Below are 22,058 nucleotides of genomic sequence, written 5' to 3'. Positions count from 1 at the left end.
ATAATCAAAATGTTTTCCAGGATTTCTGCATTCTATTGTTTTAATCAAATCTCACTAAACATTTCCCAAATGTGGGGATCTATTCACTTTCTGATGGGACCAAGACTTTAATCACCATTTGCCTGTGCCCTTTCTCTGCCCTGTGACAAACAGCATGTCCCCTAAGAGCCCTCATGCTGGTGGCAGTTTGAGGAGCCTCAATTTGAGGTTTCTAGATTATTCCACCCTTAAACTCTCCTTAAAATGCCTTAAATGGCACGTTTAGACCCATGAATGAAGGCCTAGCATGTGGGGAGATTTCTCCTGGAACATGGCAAGCACTGGGTAAGGCTGGGTGTCAGCCAATCTTCTCTCCCAGCCTGTCACCCCACACACTCTGCCTCAATATTGTGTTACTTTTACAGCTGTGGAGGTTCTGACAATGAATTTTGACCCTCCCTCTGAGCACTGATGAGGAACAGGGAGAAGAGTCCAAACTGGACAAAGCCAGAATGGTGCAATTTGCCTGCAATACACCAAGAAGGAACTGGATACCTCCAGAGACAGCTCCATCCCTCCAACCCCACACCATCAATAGTCACTTCTGAGCACCAGGCAACAATAATACACTGGCAAATAAGCTCCAAGCAGGGCTTTATAATGACACAGCTCAAGCTTTAGAGGCCAATGCACAGTCACTGGTGCCTGCTGCCATGTGATGCTGCTGGCAACAGTGGTGATTTTGGCACTTCAAAACAAACACAGGGCCAGATTGCAGTGGGAAGCAACAACCATAATTCTCCTGCAGTCAGAGAGCTCCTAGGTTTTGTACCCATTGAGTTTAGCCCAAACAGCACAATACAGAAACTTGAGGGCACTTAATCAAATCAAAGCTCTTGAATGTTTAAGTTCATCTTTCTCCATGAAATGTGTCTGCAAGACACTCTCAGGCACTTCACCAGAGTTAATTGCCTGAACCCAAACCATCACAGCCCACAAATCCTTTAAACTTTGAGAACTGACTTAATGCTGAACAGCTGCCAGGCCCTCACTCGCCTGCAGCCATGGGAACAGCTTTTCTTATCAATAAATGGGGATTCCTGTGTGTGCAACACCCAGGAGTGGCACTGCAAACAAATGCCTCTGCTTGGAGATTAGGAAATGCCAGCAAAAACGTGCTAAGAGCAGCTGGAGGCCAAGCAGGATGCACATTCCCACCACAGCATGGCCCAGTCCCTCTCCAGAGGTGGGGAATGAGGGCACGGGGGGTGTTTGCTGTAAATTGCTGTGCAGCCAAAGGCAAGGCACTGCAGCTCTCCTCAACTCAAAGGGAAGCACTGGGCTACCTCCAAGAGCCATTGGTAAATGAGGACTTGAATGGTGACAATTGCATCAGTACAAAAACAATCTCCTATTTCAGTCCAATTAGTGCTGTGCTAATTCATCAGCCTGGGCCTTGCCTTTTGCAGGGGAAGGAGACACATCTGTGAGGCTCCTCTGCTGCATGTGGTTTGTATTATCCTCCAGCACAATCTGCATAAACTAATGCTGGGCTACACTTACACAGCACCTCATCTGGAAATCTGAAAGGGATTTATGAATGGTGGGCATCTGTGACATTTTACAGATGGAAATGGAGGCACACAGGGATTCAGTAATTAGCCCCAGACTTGCACAATGAGTCAGCTGCAGAGCAGAGCCCATTATTTGTTCTGTAGTAACATCTAGTGTCCAAATACAGAGAGAGAAAACTCCTTCTCCCCAAAAAGTGTACAAGCACACCCAAAAATACCATCCATGCCTGTGTTCAGACCAAGACTGTTGAGGAATAACCTAAAGCACAGCCTCCCCTGGCACACAGGTCTCTCCATTCTTGAAATACAAACACAGGCAAGCAGAGGGGTTAATATGCCTGAAAGTTTGTTTGCTTTTTCCACATCAGTTGATCTAATAAAAAAGATTGATTCTCCCCACAAATCTGGCCTCACTTTAACAAATCATTTGATTTGACACAAAGGACTATATTCAGATAGTTTAAATTCCACTTCACTCCCTGAAAGTAAAGTTTCTAATGGGCTGAAGCCTCAGAAACAGCCAATAGCAAAGGCCAGGCAGAGACACCCACCTTGGGAAGGGCTGGAAGTGCCTGAGTGCAGCCAGAAGCATCTGCAGATCTCTGTGTACTGCAGTGCTTAGGAGCCCATGAGGAACATTGCAGTGGGAAAGAAAACACACAGACCTTCCTGTACCTTTGAGAAACACAGCAGCAGCAGCTCACACTGCTGAAAGCCTCCCAGTGGTAAATATAACACTGTTATTACCTGCCCACCTTGCCTGAAGTGACAATCCTAAAATCTTGGGATGCAGGTGACCAGGGTGTAGAAAAAGCCCATAACCACATCCAAGCAATATTGTCTCTGCCTTGCTGCCTGGCCCCACACTTCCAAAGGCTTTAGCCCACATCCTAAAATCAGAGTGTCATGTGGAAGTTGAATGACTAAAATTAAATCTGCACCAGAGAACTTTGAAGCAATTTTTTAACATCGTTTTGGAGATTTACCACGCACAGCTCATGCATTAGCAAGCAACAAATCAGCTTTCATTCACTTTCAACCTTTAAAGCCAGTTTGGTTTTCTCAGGGAGGTTGTTCCAACACACTCAGACATGAGGAGACACCAGGCTGCTGGATGCCAATGGCTGAGGAACCTCAAGGGAGAGCCTGCAACTGCAAATGAGGCCACAGCCACCCTCCCTCTGAGGACTCACCCCAGATAAACCCATTCCTGGCTCTTCTCAAATCCCACCCCAAAAGACTGACGAGAAGCAGGCTGGGGAAAACAGAGGCATGAGCTTTAATGGCAAGGACAGCACAACAGGTCCCCTGAGACAGCCCCAGGAGCCTCAGACAGTGAACTAAGCAAGGAGGAGGAAAGTGAAAGCAGGGTGGCCCTTCCCAGGTGCTCATCAGGTACCTCCTGGGCAGCTCCCAGAAACAAGCAGGCCATTCCTTCTCCAGACCCTCGAGGGAAACTGAGGCAGAGAGCAGGCAGAGACTCACAGCCCCCCCTCCCTGAAGCAAAGGGCACCCCTGGCTGGCACAGCCCCCCTCCCCCAGGCTGCTGGGGCTCTGCCCCGGGTGCCACTTACGGTCCTGGCTGGGAGAGGAGCCGTGCTGGGCACCAGAGGAACCTGCGGGGGAAGACAAGGAGTGAGCTCTGAGACAGGGAATGGGCACTGAAGGAATGACACTGAGACAGGGAGTGAGCCCTGGGACAGGGAATGGGCACTGGGACAGGGAATGAATGAGCACTGAGACAGGGAATGACACTGAGACAGGGAATGAATAAGCACTGAGACAGAGAATGAGCTCTGAGACAGGGAATGGGCTCTGAGACAGGGAATGAGCCCTGAGACAGGGAATGACACTGAGACAGGGAATGAGCACTGAGACAGGGAATGAGCTCTGAGACTGGGAATGACACTGAGACAGGGAAGGACACTGAGACAGGGAAGAACACTGAGACAAGGAACCAGCACTGAGACAGGGAGTGAGCTCTGAGACAGGGAGTGAACTCTGAGACAGGGAATGAGCACTGAGACCGGGAATGAGTCCTGAGACAAGGGACCAGCACTGAGACAGGGAATGATTGAGCACTCAGACAGGGAGTGAGTGCTGCTGGTGGCAAAGCCTGGCCCTGCACAGCCCTGCCTCAGCAGGGGAAAGTTCCCTCAGCTGGGGGAGCAAACCTGGCCTGGGTGAGCAACAGGAGCACCTCCATTGCCCCATGGCCAGCAGCAGCCCTGGCATGCACAGCACACACCTCCCTCCCAAAACTGCCCCAAAACTGGTGCTGCACCAGCCCCAAAACTCCTCTGGAGATGATGCTTCCAGTGAGGATGTGACAGCCTGGTCACAGAGAGAGGAAGCAGGATAAGTTTTGCCATGAATTCCCTGGGAAGCTTTAGGGAGCTGGAGATAAACAGTGATAGTCAGATATTAAAATCATCTAAAGGTGGTGTTTTTTAACAATCTGTTTTGCTGTTTTTTTCATGAGGTTGTTTACAAATGTTTACAAAAAGCCATTTACAATGTCTTGTTAATTAGCCAAGCATGTGAAATGCATTGATTAAATGACCAATCAGGTCCACCTGTAGCAAACTAAGGTCTAAAAAGAAGAGAAGATCAAATAAATGTAGGGGCTTTTGCCATTTGCCTTCTGATATGATGCTGTGTCATCTCTGATTCAAAGGTGACACTTCCAGGAAATACAATTCCAGGAAATACAGCCTCAAACAAATCTCCTGGAGGGAACAGGGCTGCAGCATCCCCCCTGGCTCAGTGTAAAAGGGCCAGGGGTTGGGGCTGGGGTGGTTTTTTGGGTAACAGCAGTTGCTGCTTCCATCACACACAATGGGGAATAAATGGTCCCAGGTGCAAGGAGGGAGAGCAGCTGCTGTTGTTCTGGGTGAGCCATGGGGAGAAGAATCCAGCACCTTCCCAGCTGCTGGTGCACGTGCTAAAAATGATGTTTGTGACAAGAAGAGAGGGGCTCCTTTAGCAGTATGGGCACAGCAGCATCTCCTAATGCTTAGAAAAACAGAGTACACTTCAGAGGGGGTGTCTGGCCCCAGCTCCGCTTCTCAGCTGGTTTGGTCACCTTCCCTCTACAGACTTTTTCTGTTTCCAAGTGTAAAGCCAGAGATGACGACTCCAACTGCCTTTACAACCAGTCTGAGGTCTGTGAAGACCTAATTATTTAGGTCTGTGAATCACAAAGCACTTTCATCTGGAAATATATGAGCAAATCTGTATCTGTGTTTTGTGACTAAAAGGGTAATAAAAGGAAAAAGAAAAATGGTAAACAAGCTGAGAAAATAATTGACTTAGTAGGAAAAACTTCCCCCAGCAGCAGAGGGTGACAGTCCCACTGAAGTGATGGATATTAGTCATGATCACACACATAAAACCATCTTGAAGATACTAACTGCAAACAACTGTTACAAGAGTTTACAAGAGTGTGTTTGTTGTACCAGTGTCTAGAAACATCACATTAAAACCAACCAAACAAGATCAGATAATTGCTTTGAATGTGGTTCTTGTTAGTTTGAGGTCCTGGGTGGGTTTGTGCAGAGGCCTGGGAAGCTGAGCAGCCAATTTGCTCAGAGTCCTCCTACTCATCCTCAGGAACAGGAGGTGCTGGTGCATTTATACCAGTGCCAATCTGGACAATGTCTGGAGCCCCTTAGGACCCTCACAGAGTTACTAAAGCCCACACACATTTCTGGCAGAAGCCTCCCCTGTGCTCTGACACTGTCAGTGCAGCCTGAGGAGCTGCATCAAGGCACCACTTTGATCCTGAGTGAAGAGGAGGAAAATTAATCTTGTCTTTCACGTCTGAGGGCTTCACATAAGATCAGCCAAGCACATCCTGCATGAGATTTTTGGGAATGGGTGGTCACAGAAGATGGGAAGTTTCTTTGGTGCTGGAAGCCCTGCACCACTACAGAGCATCCACATTACCTGCAAGCCATAACAAAATGCTCCAAACCATATGGTTTTGCATTCTTATCCCAATAATAGAATAATCACTATGCAATAAATTTTCTTTCATCATTCAGCCATTAGCAGCAACTTCAAACCACTGAGTTCTGCTTCTACTTTGAGAAGCAGAGAAAGATTCCAGTTTAGCCTTTTCCAGATGAAATTAGATAAATGTTTAATGCCTTCTGCAAGATCTGCAGAGTCAACAAAAATACTAAAGGCCAAATCCAGAGGGATCCTGTTAACTAACTCAAGATCCATCTAGAGTTAAACAGCATCCACAGTGAGAACAGAGTTTCTCCCTTTGCACAACAGTGTCAGGTCAAGATCAATGACATTAAAAAAATGTTTACTAGGTCTTTTCTGTAATAGCAACAAGAAATAAAAAACTAAACCTCAAGAACTGTAACAGAAAGGCCAGTCAAAGGTAGAAATGTATTCCACAGCCCTGTGCAGAGAATCCATTTCTGGACATCTGCCTAAAACTCTGCATCCGCCTTGTGCTGGCTCAACCCCCACTGCTCTTGGCAGGTGAGATAGAAAATTGGTTATAAAATGAGCTCTATATTTTATAAGTTTCATAAACATTTTTTTGAAAAAAACCCTGGAATATGAGGTATTCTCAGAGATTCTGTGCCAGAGAGTAATGTGGTCTAACTTGGAAACAGAGTTACCACCTGTTCATGGCAACTGCTCTTTTAATGTTCATTTCTGTTTTATGAGCTGACCAACACTATTTTATTAGCTGACAATTAGTTTAGGTTGATTTAATTAAGCAAAATTGAGTACAATTCCTCTTTCTTCCAGGGCAAACGTTCTGCAGGATTAGGGGTATGAGCAACTTGGAACCTGTATCAATAAAGCTAAATTCCAGATCTTTTTGTCAAAAACAATCCCATGACTGTCCAGGTAAATACATGTCAGTGGACACAGAGATGTCCCAGGTGTTCTAAGAAAAAAAAATAAAAATATTTTAAGAGGAAAAGAGATGTCCTAAGAGCAAAAGAGATGTCCTAAGAGCAAAAGGCAGGCTCTGGCTGCCTGGGAAAAGCCAGAGGTGATAGTTTGACACCAGCACTTGTGCTCAAGTTTAACTGGTTGGAGTTGCCACCTTGACTTTTAGAATGAGTGTCTGCAGCTCATGGAGGGACACTGCCAGATAAGAAGGAGAAAGATGAAAAATAACCCAATTCGGAGATAGTAATTGATAATTTTTTGAGAAGATAATTTTTTGAGCAGATCAGTTCCTTAAACCATGTGGCTGTTCCACTTGTGGCAGTGGGACAGAAAGGGCAGAGCAGGGTGGGAGGAGGAGCAGGCACATAGAGGGGTGTTTGGAGCAGCCCCTGGGAAGGGGCTCATTGAACTCCTGCAGGGATGAGGACATGGTCATTGCCTGCCATGCCAGGCAGCTCATCAAAAATCTGTCCCTATCAGCACAAGGTCATCTGCATCTCGAACAGATACCTCCAAAATTGATGTAGCACAGGAGGCAAGGCTCAGTGTTTGCTCTTCTCTGCCAGTGTTTGTTCTCCTGTGAGCAAATACCCTCATGCACCAGCATTTGGGCTGAAGAACCACATCTGCAAAGTACTGCATTAGACAGCATGGAAGGGTGGATAATGTCTTTAATGTCTTTGGGTTTGGCTTTGCTTGTTGTTGTAACTGTTTTCTTCTTTATTTTTTCCCTTGAATATTTTGTATAGAGCTGTACCAAGAAGGAATTCCCACCTGGGCAAACATCTCTGGTTTAGCACAAACTCAGCCTTACACACAGACAGGAGCTTCAGCTGCAAGTCAGGCTGAGAGGATTTAGCCTTCCTCAGACAGGTTGTACAGATGTTTCTTCTTGGCTCATTTTAAAGATTCAAAGCAATAATTGACCAAAATCAGCAACTTTTTGAGTACCAGCCTTCACCAAGGTAAGCTTGAGTGAAATACCCAAGGATGAACTTCCTCATGTCACAATTTCTTGAGTCCCACCTTGCAACAGAGCAGAACCCAGTGGTTAATTCTATGTGCAGAGCTTGTAATAGAGGCTGTAGCCACAACTCAGCCCTAGAGGACTGATAAAAATGACTGTAACAGTAGTAGAGGCTCGGGTGCAGTTCAGTGCAGACAATTTTGCAGTCAAATGGCTCTTCTGTAAGATATATGTTGCCTTTGACTCTTACTGAGCCTTGAAAAGTGAGCCACCACCATTAGTTATAACTCCCTGGCAAGGAAAGCACTAATAATTCTGACTAATTGTCATGGAAAGTTACCCTGATTGCAAATTTGACAGTTATAAAAATCCAATTCTGGAATTCCAAAGAGGCCAGGAACATAATTAGGCTGTACATTTTAACACCCTCTTGATCAATGGTGGGGTAATGGAGACCCTTCCAAGGGCTTTGTTTTGAAATGAATGGCGCCATATTGATGAAACAGCTTGGACCCAAACCAGAAATTAAATTGAAAGTTTAAACAATGCAGCTGTATTTTATCATCCTGTATTGTCAAGCCTTAACGAAAATAGCTCCTAAACAGAGCCACATGTTTTGCCTGTTGCCCAAAAACTGAAGGTGAATTTTAAAACCCTTTCCTAAGCTGCAGGATGCCAAGATTTTTCAGCTAGAAGTTATTATTAGGACACAACAGTATTTCATATAAGCCCTGACAATGGTTTTGTATGGTTTCTGTAAAAGTAACTTCATATTTTACACCAGAGATGGCTCAGATGAGTGACACTTCAAAAAAATGGAACCTCTGCTATGTATTTCTTCTTTTCCACATACATGTGATAAAGGCAAAAATAAAACCACATTTCAATCATCACAACAACCAATACAGGGAGTGTAAGTTGGATTTCCCCTCATCCTACATATCATTAATGAAAATTGTCAGCTGCCTTCTAATCCCTGGACCTGGAGACAGATTTAGTGAGGGTCTATCAGGTATTTCAGTGTCACTGGGAAACCTACAGGCAGCTTTTACTCTGAGAGTTATCTCCTGCCTTTAAGGATTAAGATATGATTAAAAAAACACTTGTTAGTTACAACATTCCAAGAAGCAGATCTTTGATTTTTCTAGCAAATTGGTCATGATAGAGGAGACAGAAAATGTATAATGAGACTTAGTCTTTTTAATATCCAAGGATGGATTTGCACAGCTGGAAAATTAGGGAAAAACTCTGGGGTTTGGTTTGTAATCTGTTCAAATAGCCTAGAGGATTTTAGGGGGTGCAACTCATACAAATTAAATGGGATTCTACTGCATTTATTTATTGGAGTATAGTATTGCAGCAAGATGGCAAAACTCAGTTCCACATTGAGCAAAAAATCTGCTGAAAACCAAAGAGCACATTAAGTTCTACCAGCCTTTCCCATAAAAGTTTAAGTGTTCAATCTGAGTTTTGAATATCCATAATCCCAGAAACAAGACCAAAACAAAGCTCTGGGACTGTAAGCCTCCAGTGGAATAGGTTCAATGGCTCAAGCCTCCCATGTGCTCCAAGGATGAGGTATTTCAGTTGGATCTCTGAGGAGGCTTGCAGAGGGGTGGACACAACTTTCATCTCGGTCCACCAGGGGAAGGAAGGGAGATGAGACACGAAGAGATAAAAAAGCTGAGAACAAAGAGGTCCTTGCAGTGCCTCCAGCCTCCCTCATGCTGGATAAACACGTCTGTCAGAGCCTGAGGTCAGGCCAAAGCCTCTGACAAGGCTGCTCTGCAAGCCTGAGTGTCTTTTATCTCCCTGTGCAACTCAGGCTTCCCAACAGCATGAGGACCAACTTATCCAGAAGGTTTTCATGGAGTGTCACCCATTTCCCTCCTGCTGGAAGAGCTCTGAACTCTGAAATCAGCACCACAGCAAGGGCTGTGGGAGCTGCTGTCCTGGCACAGCACCAGGATCCCCAGGAGCAGGACAGGACAGGGACAGTGCCCTGCTGCAAGGCAGAGCTCCCCTGGGACTGGAATTTAGGCAATTTCTCCATGAGGGATGGTGCTGACACGGGGACAGGGCAGCCATCCCAAGCTCCTTGAGCATCACTAACACCATGTGGTGACACTGCAACCTCTGGATGCAAATCAGGCAGGGATGCTCAGCCTCTGGAGTTATCCCTCCTTTCCCTCCTCCAAGGGGAGCCCAAGGGGAAAAGGAGACAGGCAGACAGATGAATTTCAGTGAGATAAATGCCTTTTTTCATGTTTTAGCTCACTGTCTAGTAAACATGGATGTGGTGCATCATTTCCTTGCATTTATCAGGGATGTGAAGGGTGTTACAGAGGCTCAGTGATCACAGTCATATCAGAGGTCACATGTGCTCCTTGGGCACACCATGAGAAATTTTTATTCATCTTTTCACCCAACATTTTACCACATTGCATTCTCAAATGCTACCTAAATGTCAGGATGAGGAGATGATTTTTAATGAAGTTACTACTCCCATTCATCTGCCACTGTTCAAAATCTCAGGGGCATTTTTATCTCTCTTAGCAGACTAACAAGACCATGAAAGAGGCAAGATAAACACCAGCCAAATAACTTGGATATTGCAGCCTGGTGTGTGAACATGGGCTTCAAAAAGCACCCAACAGGCAGCCACTGAGGTGGTTAAGGAAGGAGAAGCACCAACCTGTCCTGTGGCAAGTTTTCTCTACAGTCCTTTCATGGCTAATGAACATCCAACAATGCTTGATAAAAACAGTGTCTGCTACTGATCAAGTGCTGGTTGCTTTGTATCACACTTGAATCTAACAGGAAGAAATGTCCAAGAAGATGTATTGTCTAAGTTCAATGTTTTATCAAAACCAGATGAGCACACATAGCCCGAGGTGCTGGGCAAAAGCCAAAACATACAAGCAGGAAACTGCAAGCGGGTAGAATGTGACACTTGAATTAAAAGAGAGGTGCTTACCTCTGTGCCAAAATCATTTTTACCATGATGGTACTGTGTATCTGGAACACCTCCCCAAACAGAACACTGCAGTTGCTACAAAGCCTCCCCACATCAGGCTCTGCTGAGTGGAAATCCCAGCTCAGACCACCTCTGGATGATGCACTCCAGTGCCTTTTAGACATTCATTTACACAGACATGTCCATGTGCACACACCCAGAGGAAAAACTGCTTCCATCACTGCAATTTCTACACTCTGCAATACTACTGAGCAGCTTTCTGAATGATTTCCTTCGTGCTGTGGCCTTCAGTGAGGAACCTTGCCCAGTGGTGTTATGGTGGAGAATGAGCAAGAGAGAACTGCCAGAGGTTTAGCCCTCATTTTCCACTGAACACCCATCTCCCTCCACCTCTGCCTTGCTCCACTCTCTGCCTGTTTCACTCTAAGTCCCTCTGGAGCTCACTGAAGCCAGGTTTGGAGTCACTGGGATGTGGAGATGTGTGTTTAAGCTGGAATGGATGTGTGTTTTCTGATGTAAAGCCCCACCATGGAGTTTCCCATCTCCAGCTGCTGAGGAAGCACAGTTCAGTGGTGCTTACTGAGCCCACCACTAACTCCCAGCACAGCCAACACCAAGGACCAGCTGGCTCATGGAATCCTGAAACCTGCCAGGTGTGCTTAAGCACAGATCCTAAACTCTCTGGGACAAGAACACAAGGGGAAAAAAAGGCACTAAACCATCAGCAAACAATGCTTGCCCTTTTTTTTTTTTTTTTAATGTGCTAAATTGTTGTTTTCAATTTACTTCCAGCAAGCAAAACATATATTGAGTAGGTTTGTCACATTCCTGGTAAAGCACAATCCAGCACTGCCCATTGAAAAAGCTTCAGGGCAACAGGAAATGTCTCAAATGCCCCCAAATTCCTCACTCCACAATGTGGTATCCCTGTGAAACCTGGCTACACTTTACACCATGAAAATTAGTAGCAGAAGAGGCATTCTAGCCCCTGGACATTTGAAGTTTTCTGTCCAGCCAAGTCCATGGAAAAGGCACTGCCACAGATGCAATGGCCACATTTCCCTCACTAACATCCCCCTCCTCTTCCACTGCTAAAAAGTAACATAACTGTTGGAAAGGACTGCAAAATAGTTTTTAGGGTTCATTAAAATATTTCAAAAAGTCACTTTGATTTAATAACCCACCTTAATAAAGCCATATTTATAGTTTCTTTCCACAGTCTTCATCCATTTATACAGCTGCAGTTCCTCTAGAAGACAGTTCAAAGAAATGCAGCTCCAGGCACCCAGTCAGAGCCTAAAATTCCACTGCTGAGTTGCCCAAGATTTTACTAATAAAATTTGTCTTCAGTGATATAAATTGAAAAGTCAAAGCAGCAACCTGCTCACAATCTACTGCAGAGGGGTTTTCAACCTGCAGCTCAATTCCATGAAAAAAGGTGTTCCACATGACTTATGATTGCTGGAGGGAGATAAGGAAAGAAACAGAGTAAGTAGGTGTTGAAACTTCTTAGAAATCTGACCATATCCTGGGGTATTTTCACCTGCTCACAGAAACAGGCACTTCATTTCTGATCTGAGATCAGAGCAGCCACTTGGTGACTTCTAGGAGAACAGGCCACCTGCTTTTACAGCCTCTGCAGAAGGACATTCTCCCAGTTCAAGCTCCCACACAAGCCCTGTTTTCCCAATGAAAAGATATTTCAATTCCTTCTCCCTGAGGTCCAAGATACCCCAAGGAGAGGCACCAACTGCAGGAGCACAACACATCAACAGCTGCTCTCAAGATGCTGCCAGATTCAGTTTAGCTGAAAAAAAGCACAAATAAATTTCCTACCAGTGTCTGGGTCCAGCCTTCCTGCTCCACCCAGTAAGATACAGGTCAGAATTCCAGACTAGGAACAGGGGGTAAATTTGGAGCAGCTGAACTCATCTATGAATCAAAAGCAATAGGAGTTTTATGCTGTGCAAGAATTACACAATATCAAAATTAGGATGGTATCAAAAGGTGCACAGAAAAGCTAAAAGGATTTTTGTTTTCCTACATTGCTGCCCTTGAGCTGCAGCATCTACCAATGCAGCATTTCTTCAGAGTCTCCATTATTCCCATGCAATAAAAGGGAATGTTTGGGGCTGCAGAAGCTGCCACCTGGCAGGTCCTGCTGCAGCTGTGAGTTTGTTCCATGCCCACAGAGGGCTCTGCTCTGAGTGGTCTCTTGGTGCTCCTGCAGCATTGCTGTTAAATGAGAGAGCACTATTTAACTTGCAAAGTTAATTAATGTACAAGCAAGTCTGGGATTATGTTTGCTTTAAAAAAAAAAAAGAGAAAAATGCCCATAACCTTATTGAAGGGCCAACAGATAACAAATAGGACAAGAGTCAAGTGTGTTAGCAGTGAATGGGGACAACCAAATAATTTTGAGCTTGAGATGTAAGATGTTGACTGAGAAAGGCTGGACCTGGACTGCACAGAGATTGCCTGCAACACCAGCAAGGTTAATGAGAACAGCAGGGCAGGGATATCTCCAACAGCCAGACTCTACATCCTAAAATTCTTTCATTTCAGTTACTATGAAATTCCAGTGCTTCTCTGATAACATCTAGAAGGCAAATGTTACCACAGCACAATCTCTGAGGAAGCAAATTTCAGAATTGAAGTGACCTCTGAAATATTTGCCTCCATCACTTTTGCCAAGAAACTTGGGGCAGTTTCATCTTTCATCACTGCTGATTCTCAGCTTTTGACAAACAGCAAGCATTAGGTTATTATTAGTAGCAATATCTTAAATTAGTGCCCAAGAATCCATTTACCCTTTGGCATTGAAGGAATTTCAAAGGAAAAAATTATTTTTAAAGAAATAAACAAACATTTAAAACCCCTACCACTCAGAAATTCAGCTGAGCTAGCATGCCTGGATTCAATCTATAGCTCCTCAGAAATCACAAACCAGTGGAAGATTAACTGAAAATCAAGGGATGGAAATGCATCTGGAATTCTCATTGTGGAGGGTAGATGAGATGGTTTTAAGCTCTGAAGCTTGGTTGATATTTCAGGTAGTGAAATACCTGCCCAGCCACCTCCTGCCCATGTTTGGTGGGTTCCACTCACATCAGCCTTGAGTGAGACACTGTGTCCTTGGAGGATCCCTTACCCCAATACTGAGAGGAATAGAGGATTTGTCTTTACAAACAAGCTCTGGGTCTGCTGGGAGATAAAACCAGCACTGGGAGATAAAAGAAACAATGGGAAGGATTCCACTGATTGATGAATGGAAAAAGATATTTGCCTTTACAAATAAACTGTAGGTTTGCTGATAAATGAAATTAGACATTGAAAGATGAGAGAAACAATGGGGGAAAAACCCTAAATTCCATAAGAATTAAAAATTAAAAGGAGGGTTATACATTAGAGGGAAATCTCTGGTATCAGGTATTTTGGGAAGTCTGAACCTCTCAAGCACCTCAGCCAATGGGGAAAGAGAGAAGGGAAATGTGGCTGGGAAATGAGGATAAAAAGGAGGCTGTGTCCTCCAAAAATTGGAGAGATCCCAGGGGAATGCCCCATGGCCTCTCCCTTTATTGGAATAAAGTAAAAGAACTCCTCTGTCTCCTTTTTGGATATAAACCTCTGGTGTTTGTGGATTCATTTTCCTGACAATACCAATGCTGTCCATACTTTGCCAAGGAGAAGGCATCCTTGCTGCTACATTCTCTGGACAAAAAATACATTACTGACAGGGTTACAGCTCCCTGGAGACACAGACAATTGCTTTCTTATTTCACACCCCTTGGATATATGCATCTAACTCCAGATGTCCATGGAATATTTCATTCTATAGCAGGCTACCAATTTCCCTCACTGTTTTCCAATTAACGAGCGATTATGATTAGCACAGGCCAAGACATGGGGGGGTGTGAGCTCACTGAATGTCAGAAGGAGAGTTCTACCATAAAGTCACACTCATCCATGTTATAGATGGATAATGAGATGATTGGCTCTCACAATTAAAAGATAACTATTGTGTGAATATTAAGAGAAGCTTTAGTGATGTACAGTTATGTTAGTGGAGTTTAGATGTCCTCTGTTCTCCCCACAGTTCCCTTTCCCCCCTGTATTGCTGCCATCAGACAGCCTGGGCTGTCTAGGACAGGTACAAAGAAGCTGCACAGGTGTCCCTTGCACGGGGCAGGTGGAAATGGAAAAGCTTGGGGTGCTCAGGGGGTGAGGCAGACAACACCTGAGCTCCAATCCAGGTACAAGAAAGCAGTGTCCACTGATAAATGGCAAAGAAGAGCTGACTGACAGACTTTGGAAGGGCCAGGGCTGGCTGATGTAACCTGTGAGAAATAGCTACTCACTTTTCAGAGTTTAGGAAGGTTTATTAAACCTTATCAAAAATGCAACAGAAGACTGAATAAAGAAAAAAGGTTATGGAGCAGGGAGCAAAAGATTTTCCCCACCATGTGCTCAGACCCCTCACAATGGAGGTTTCTTCCTTTTTAACCCTTTAACCCCTCTCAAAGTTCTGTCCATCAAGCCCTTCTTTGCTATCCAGTGGTGGAGATGTCTTCCTCAAATCCTGACTGGAGGTCAGGTGTCACCACAGTGACAACCCAGCCCTCCCAGATGTCCCAACTCCAGCTTGATAACCTCGTGAGGGTTATGAATCTATAAACCTTTTCTTAACCTACATACATGAGATTTGTCTATTGTGAGAGTCAATCATCACATTACTCATCTATCACAAACCCTCAGGGGTATAAAAGACTGAGCATCCATCTTGAAGATGAACCAGCCTCGTGGTATCCATGAGGGCAGTTCCCAGCCCTGCAAATTCTTCCTTATATAGTCCTTTTGTTGTATTTTTTCAAGGTTTAATAAACCTCTTTAAATTTTCAAAGTGAGCAGTTGTTTCTCACACACAAGACCATCAACAGGAGCTCTAAAAACAGCCATTTTTCAGGAGGGTTTTGTGAAGCCCTTTCCCCACACAAACCAAGAGAATCTCAGATCATTTCAAGGTCAGACAGACCATGGAACGCTGCTCAGGCCATGCCTGCTCTGCTCACAGGAGGTGATGTACCCCTCCCCCAGATAACTTGGCCTTGCCTGTGCTAATCCAGCTGTTTCATTTTGTGAATTGGAGCTCAGATTCGCTGCTGCAGGGGGGATTTCCTCTGATAATCCCACTCGTCATTACGGGAGCTGGATGTGCGAACGATGAGCCGCTAATATCCCCCGGGGAGAGCCCAGCCTCAGACTGGGCCCATTCAGGGGCTGCTCTGCATCTCCCAAACATGATGAAGTGCCTCAGCTAGAGGGAACTGCTTTTTCTTTCTTCCCTTTTAATGAATAGCTCAGAGTTCAGAACACAGGCAAGAGGAAAAGTGCCTGAAAATGGTCAACAGTGCATCAAAAGGATCTGGAAACTTCATCTTGAGTGTCTTCAGGCTCCTTGCATCCTACAGCCAAATTTATACCCTCTGTCTTGTACCTTAAGCAGAAAGGCTAAGGGGAAAAGGTCACACTTACCACAGAGAATTGAGGATCTCCTGGTCTGGACAGAACCACACTAAAGACCAGTGAATCTGACATGTCAAAGTGGAACCATGTCATTTTATACCAGGCAGAATCCACCCCTTCTACCAGCAGCTCAACAAACAAGTCTCCCACTTGTGAGCATTTAATGTTTTATATTAACTGAGTTAATGATGTCATGGCCAGTAACTCTTCCCTTCTGACTTTCAATTATTTCCCCGTGTTTTTAACAGGACATAAATTGCAAGTTCTGATAACCAGCAGTAGTAACTGTTGGCATTTTCCCCTGTCCTCTTCCTTTCTCACTTTATTCTCTTCCCATAATCAGTTCTAGTTACATGAAAACGTTCTATTGATTGTGACTGTATGCAAAATGTCTATCAAGCAACTCCCTGCAGAGGTTAAACACTGTGCTGCCAGTGCCTGCAGCTCTGTCTGCCTTGGGACACTCTGCATGTGCAGTTTCTGTCCCACAGCCTTTGGAGACATTCAGGGCTGACAAATTACAGAACAAAGTTCAGAGCAAGGAGCACTGATGAGGGCTCTGATACAAAGAATGTGAAAGATCAAGCAGCAAACCTGCTTTCAAATTTTTTTAGCTGGTGTTGAAGGACAAATCTCAGTAAAGTTGTGACGAGAGGCAACCAACAGCTCAACTTCTGAAAAAAGTCACCAATTATGTCACTCTGGCTCAGTTCTCAGTAAAACATCCAGCTCAAAGGAGCAACTTGCTTGAATTTCTCTCTCATGGCTTACATTAATTAAGTACTACTTAATGCAATATGATGTTTTCGTCATTGTATTCTAAAAGAAAGTCAAGCAACACTGGAACTGTTCTCATGGCAAAGTTACTTGGCTGCATTACATCTCCTGCAGATGTCATCACACAGATTTCACATGTGGGTCATTCTATCTGCACAAATCAGGAGCAGCTCAGCAGAGTCAGCACAATCCTGCTGCCATGCAGCCATGTGAGGTGAGAAATGGGGCTGCTGCCTCCATCCCTCAGCTATCCTGGAGCTCTGCAATGAGCAATGGAGGAGGCTGTTGGGAAGGATGAAAGTTTGACAAGAAAGTCTCACAGATACGTGTATTTACCAGAAAGATTTTTTAAATGTGGAGTCTGATGAAGGAATAGAGTTGGAAGCAAGTTTTGATATAGAAGAAAAGAATTGCTGAGTCAGTCTTACTGGATAACCAAGGAGGCAAAGGATGTGTTAGTTAGAAGGGGTTTTTATGACTTAGAGCAAAGATAAACCCACCCCAAACAAGAAGATGTTTTTACCAAGCAGAAAGGACAGCACAGGCAAACAAAACAGCAAATGTGGCAAATAGAAAAAAGGTCTCAGAATTTTCCACTGCAAGAAAACTGAAAAACAACTTCTAGCTTATACTGCAATGTACCAACTTATAGTGATTGGAGAATAGTAACATGAATATGGTAATTACAGGAGTTATGATAGGCTATAGGTCAAAGTGAAGGTATAGATTGGTTCTACTGTATGAGGATGCTCAGCAAAGAAAAGTAAATAATGCATTGTAACAAAAACCAAAGGGTCTCCAGGCCTGCCTGTAGCTGGAGCTGACAGCTGTAGGCACAGCTCTGTCACCCACCACCCTGGACTGCTGTAAACTCTTGGATGTAATAAACTGAATTTTGGAGACTGCCTGGAGTCCCACATCCCTCATTTAGGCTCTTACAGGAGGCACTTCCTAAGAGGTGAAGAGGTGAGAGGGAAAAGCAGTGTAAAAGCATGGAGTAGTTGACATTTCTGGAGTTTGGACTCATTGCCCACTTGCCTGAGCTACAGGAGTCACTTCAGACAGATTGTGGCATGTTGGATTTTAGAGGGGGTTTTTTCTCCTACACTTTGACCTTATGGAGGTAAAAAGGAGTCAGAGCAATGGTGTGGCCTCTGCCAGCCCCACCAGCATCTGCTGTATTCCCCTCCTGTACTTTCCTCCTTTTTCTAGCTAAAGAGTCTACAGCACGTAGCATAATTCCTGTTACAGGAAGGAGAAGTTAATGCTGAATCTGGAGAAGCCAGGGGAGTATCAAGAGATTTCCAACAGCTGACGGCTGCTCTGGAGGAAAATCCAGCTGCTCCTTTCCATGCAGTGACCTGTTAAAGTTGGAACAGCAAATTTCCAAACCAGTCTGTAGCCATGCTTGGAACAATGAAGCATAAATAAATTAAATTCTTATCTCGGAAAAGCTTATGAGTGTCTCACTCTGTATGCAAGCTTTTCAGGAAATGGGGAAGAGGGAGAAAAGCTTCCAAAATTTTTGCACTAAAATAATTTATAGTTTTTTGCAGTCAGAGAAAGGGAAAATGGATAAGAGAATAGCAGCTTTTTGTGGGATAGAACAAGCAGTGCTGTCTATGGGAGGGCAAGAAAAGTTGTTTTAGATTCTGGCAGTGGCTCTTCATTAAAGGCAGAGGGAATTCGACCGCACACATGTACAGCTGGGACTGGCACAGCTTTCTGCTGATTCCCCCACACAAAACCCCCCTGAAGAGGAGCTGGGACTGCTGATAGCAGCACACAGGCAGTATGTATGGCCTCAAAATGACACGGGCACAAAGTAATGGCAGTGGCAGCCCCAAAAAATGGCATTGCCACCAGCCAAGGGCCGAGGCCAGCAGGAAACAGACAGGAGGACACAGGAAACAGGGAGGTGACCAGCAGTGCCCAATTTAAAAGGATAAAAAGGATCCTGTTTATAACAATACAACCAATAAATGAGTGTTAACACATGGAAGATCTTTCACACTATTCTACACCTTGCATGGACACTGAGCAGTGGCAGCAGCTGGGACGCTTTGCCCCAATGGTTATGGAAAGGGAACATTCAAGAAACTCAGTGACATCAGGCAGCTCCACTTGTCAGGCAAGGAGCACAAAACAACAAACACCCAAATTAAACCTTTAAGGACTACTGAAAATTGCCTGTAATGACTGTTGGGAAGTGATCCTCTTGCTGACCAGAGCAAACCCAAGCTCAGCCTGCTGCTGTTCCCTGGGGATTAATTGTACCACGTGAAAACAGTGCAGGGTGTGTAGATAAAGAGCAGTCATGACATGAAACAAATGTCTCCTCAATTCAGTCATTTCCCATAGGGAGCAAAAGTTAACCACAAATCCTAAAGACCAGGCAATTGCATTTAAAAGTAATGATGCAAACCATTCTTGAAAATTATTTGCCTGTCCTTAGATTTTGACATTAAGACTATTATTTCAGTTTGACCTTTATGTCACCTAAGACAGAACAAAATAATCCTCACTATCATAAAACAATACTGCTGGAGATACTTGTACATGTATTTTATGGTTTTATGAAAATATTTCTCCCAAGCATGCTGTTAAATATCTAGTGCTTTCTTAACTAATCAGGGGTTCTCAGCAAAAAGAAAGACCAAAGCTTGCAATCTGAAATTCTTAGTTCTGGACTAAGTTTTCACATGAAAACTACAAAGACTTTGGTCAGGGAAAAAAGTAATGGCAATTAAGTAACTTTTTAACTTAGACTAAATGTCAGCTCTCTCCCCTAAAAACGTCAAAGGCAAATGTTCAAACATCCTCCCTAATGCTAATTTTATTAATACTGTCAGCAATTCTCAGTATCTCAATCTAAGACAGTGAGTCAGGCAGCAAATCAATCCAATTGCCAAATCTCCAGAGGGAAAGAAACAACAGAGGAAGCAGGCCAAAGAGATTGCTGATAATGGATATTTAGTCTTTATGTGGGACAAATTCTTTGCTACCTCCTCACACTCCTTTTGCTCTGTTACACTGGGGGCACTCAGTGAGTTGTGGCTCAAATGCCTAAATATAGCAATTTGGATTGCACTGCCTGCAGTTTTTGTATGGGAAGAATTCCTGACTTCCCAAGAGCATCCACAGCTGACCCACAGGACACCTCACCAAGGCTGGGGTCTGTGCCTTTCCAGGGTGGGACAAGTGACACTGGTGGGGAATAAACCCAGCAGCTGGCTCAGGTGAATGTGCTGCTTGAGCTCTTTTGTCCTGCAGCCCATGGGACACCTTGATGGCCCCTTGCAGGTCCCCTGTTAGCACAGAGCCATTCCACACACATCAAAGTCCAGCAGTTTCTGATAGGGTGGCACTGGGGATGATTATGGCTGAGCCCATGCTTGTTGAACAAGCCACTGAAACAATCTGGTTGTGGAAATTGGGTTGCTCTTGTTGTAGAAAAGGAACCAGACACTGGGGTCAATGTCCTGGACAAACAGAACATGGGGCCTTTGGAGCCATCCCTGACAGTTTGAGTTTCAGCAGCATGGCAGGACATGACCTGTTCCCCCTGAAGCACCACTATCTGCAAGAGTCCCTGCCTACATGGCAAGTGTGGGATTTACCTGCCCTAATTTAGTCACCTGAAGGTGAGACATTGAAGCCCAAGGTAGCCACCTTGGCCTCTCTTCATGCTCAGAGGCAAAGGGTGGATGGCTCACATCCCTGGCTGACCAACCTCCAGTACAGTTCATCCACTCTGGAGGAACCTGTTTCTGCGCTCTCTGTGTGGGGAGCTTAAGGCTTTCCACCCAAGTTGCTCACAGCCATGTCAACTTTTCCCTTTTATGTTCTTTGCTGCAAACTTTTATTCCTGCCTCCAGCATACAGAAGATTTTCAGCTCCTAAAACAAGCAGGCAGCCAGGGTTTCCAGTGCAGCATTAATGAAAAACCAGCACTGAAGGGTTTGAGACCTGCTGGGCACCGAATGGCCAATAAACACAGCTCTATTTCCTTGCCAGCATTATTTTTCCTGCTTGGTTATATTTAAGCTGAGAGACTTAGGAGAAGCTTCTCCACATGCCTGCACGTGGAGCTTTTATTTCCTTTTCATGTGGGAATGGGGCTCATATTTGATTTGCACTGACCCTTCTTCCCACACAATGCCAGATCTCTATCGCCTTGGCCCTGGGCCACACGCTGTGGTTTGAAACCTGCTCCCTCAGGTAATTATCTGAGGAACATGTACATGGAAATTGATGGTACAAACTCACAGCTGTCAGCCTGGGCTCTGAGTTTGGCTGAGCCAGAAAGGGATTCAAGGAAAACAGTCAACTTCTAAATATAAATTAAGGGTTGGGGAATTTTTTTTTCCTTCTTCCTTATGGATTTTTAAGAGGCAGAAGTGAGGGAAAGGTGAAAAGTGGTTCTTCTTGATGGGCAAACCTTAGATCCTTCAAGATGTCTTAAAATTTTGATCAAATTACTTTGTGCCTTCAGCTGTTCTGCTGCAGGACTGGGCACTCTGTCAAAGGGAAATTGCTCAGAGACTGAAGCACACGCTCACTGGCACGAGAGATCAAGTCATCTGCTAAAAGTATTTGGGCTTCTTTGAGAAAGTTAAAACATTTTACACCACTTATTGTGTTAAAGCACTGCAGCTAAAAGAATCTGTTAAAGCCAAACACAAAGTGCAAAATTAATAGGTGGGATATCCGCTGCTTCCCTGCCTTATTTCTCTGTTGGGCCTGCACTACATAAAACCCCAGGGCTTTCTCTTGCCATGCTTGGGTTGACTTCAATCAGTCCTTAAGATCCTTTTTCAAGTTTCCCAGCTTCTTTTATACTTTCTTCTCTGGCTGTGAGGGGAATCCATGTTCAGACTCATCCAGTTGAGAGGTTGAGTTTCTGGGCATGACCAAAATAGTGCACAAAGTTTAAAAATGAAAAGTTTTACAATGTCTCTCTCCCAAACATAGCATCCAAAGGAAAAAATCTTACTAATTATTACATTATTGACTTATCAAGGCAATTCTGAAGTTTCTGATTATGTGAGCCACAGTATCTTGAGAGCACTTAAAGAGTGTTCTGGTGAGTGACTGGTGAACATGTTCAAGAATTTCTGGAGCCTATCTTGTGGGCAGAAGGGCAGGATGATGCTGATAGTTAAAAATGGAGAACAGAAGCCAGACATTTTTACATAAATACCCAGAAGAAAATGAAGCAGTAAATAAGCAGTCTATTTATAAGCACCTGGAAGATAACAATCAAGTCACTTTACAGTCAACATACATCTGTCCAGAACAAATCATGTCAAACTACTCTAATTTTCTTCTGTGA

At 44.4% G+C, this 22,058-nt stretch overlaps 1 protein-coding gene across 2 annotated transcripts in view; it reads right to left on the bottom strand.

Annotated features, from left to right (window-relative positions):
- Positions 1–22,058, bottom strand: part of COL26A1 (collagen type XXVI alpha 1 chain) — a 171,773-nt gene that overhangs the window by 56,272 nt on the left and 93,443 nt on the right. For both annotated transcript variants that reach the window (XM_036395353.1, XM_054517047.1), the window contains exon 4: positions 3,128–3,169. In XM_036395353.1, coding sequence (XP_036251246.1) covers positions 3,128–3,169 — 42 coding nt within the window. The remainder of the gene's footprint in view (positions 1–3,127; positions 3,170–22,058) is intronic.

This window comes from Molothrus ater, chromosome 21 (assembly GCF_012460135.2).
Source record: "Molothrus ater isolate BHLD 08-10-18 breed brown headed cowbird chromosome 21, BPBGC_Mater_1.1, whole genome shotgun sequence".
NCBI lineage: Eukaryota > Metazoa > Chordata > Aves > Passeriformes > Icteridae > Molothrus > Molothrus ater.
The sequence above is the reverse complement of the archived record's forward strand: the minus strand, read 5'-3'. Positions and strand labels throughout refer to the sequence as shown.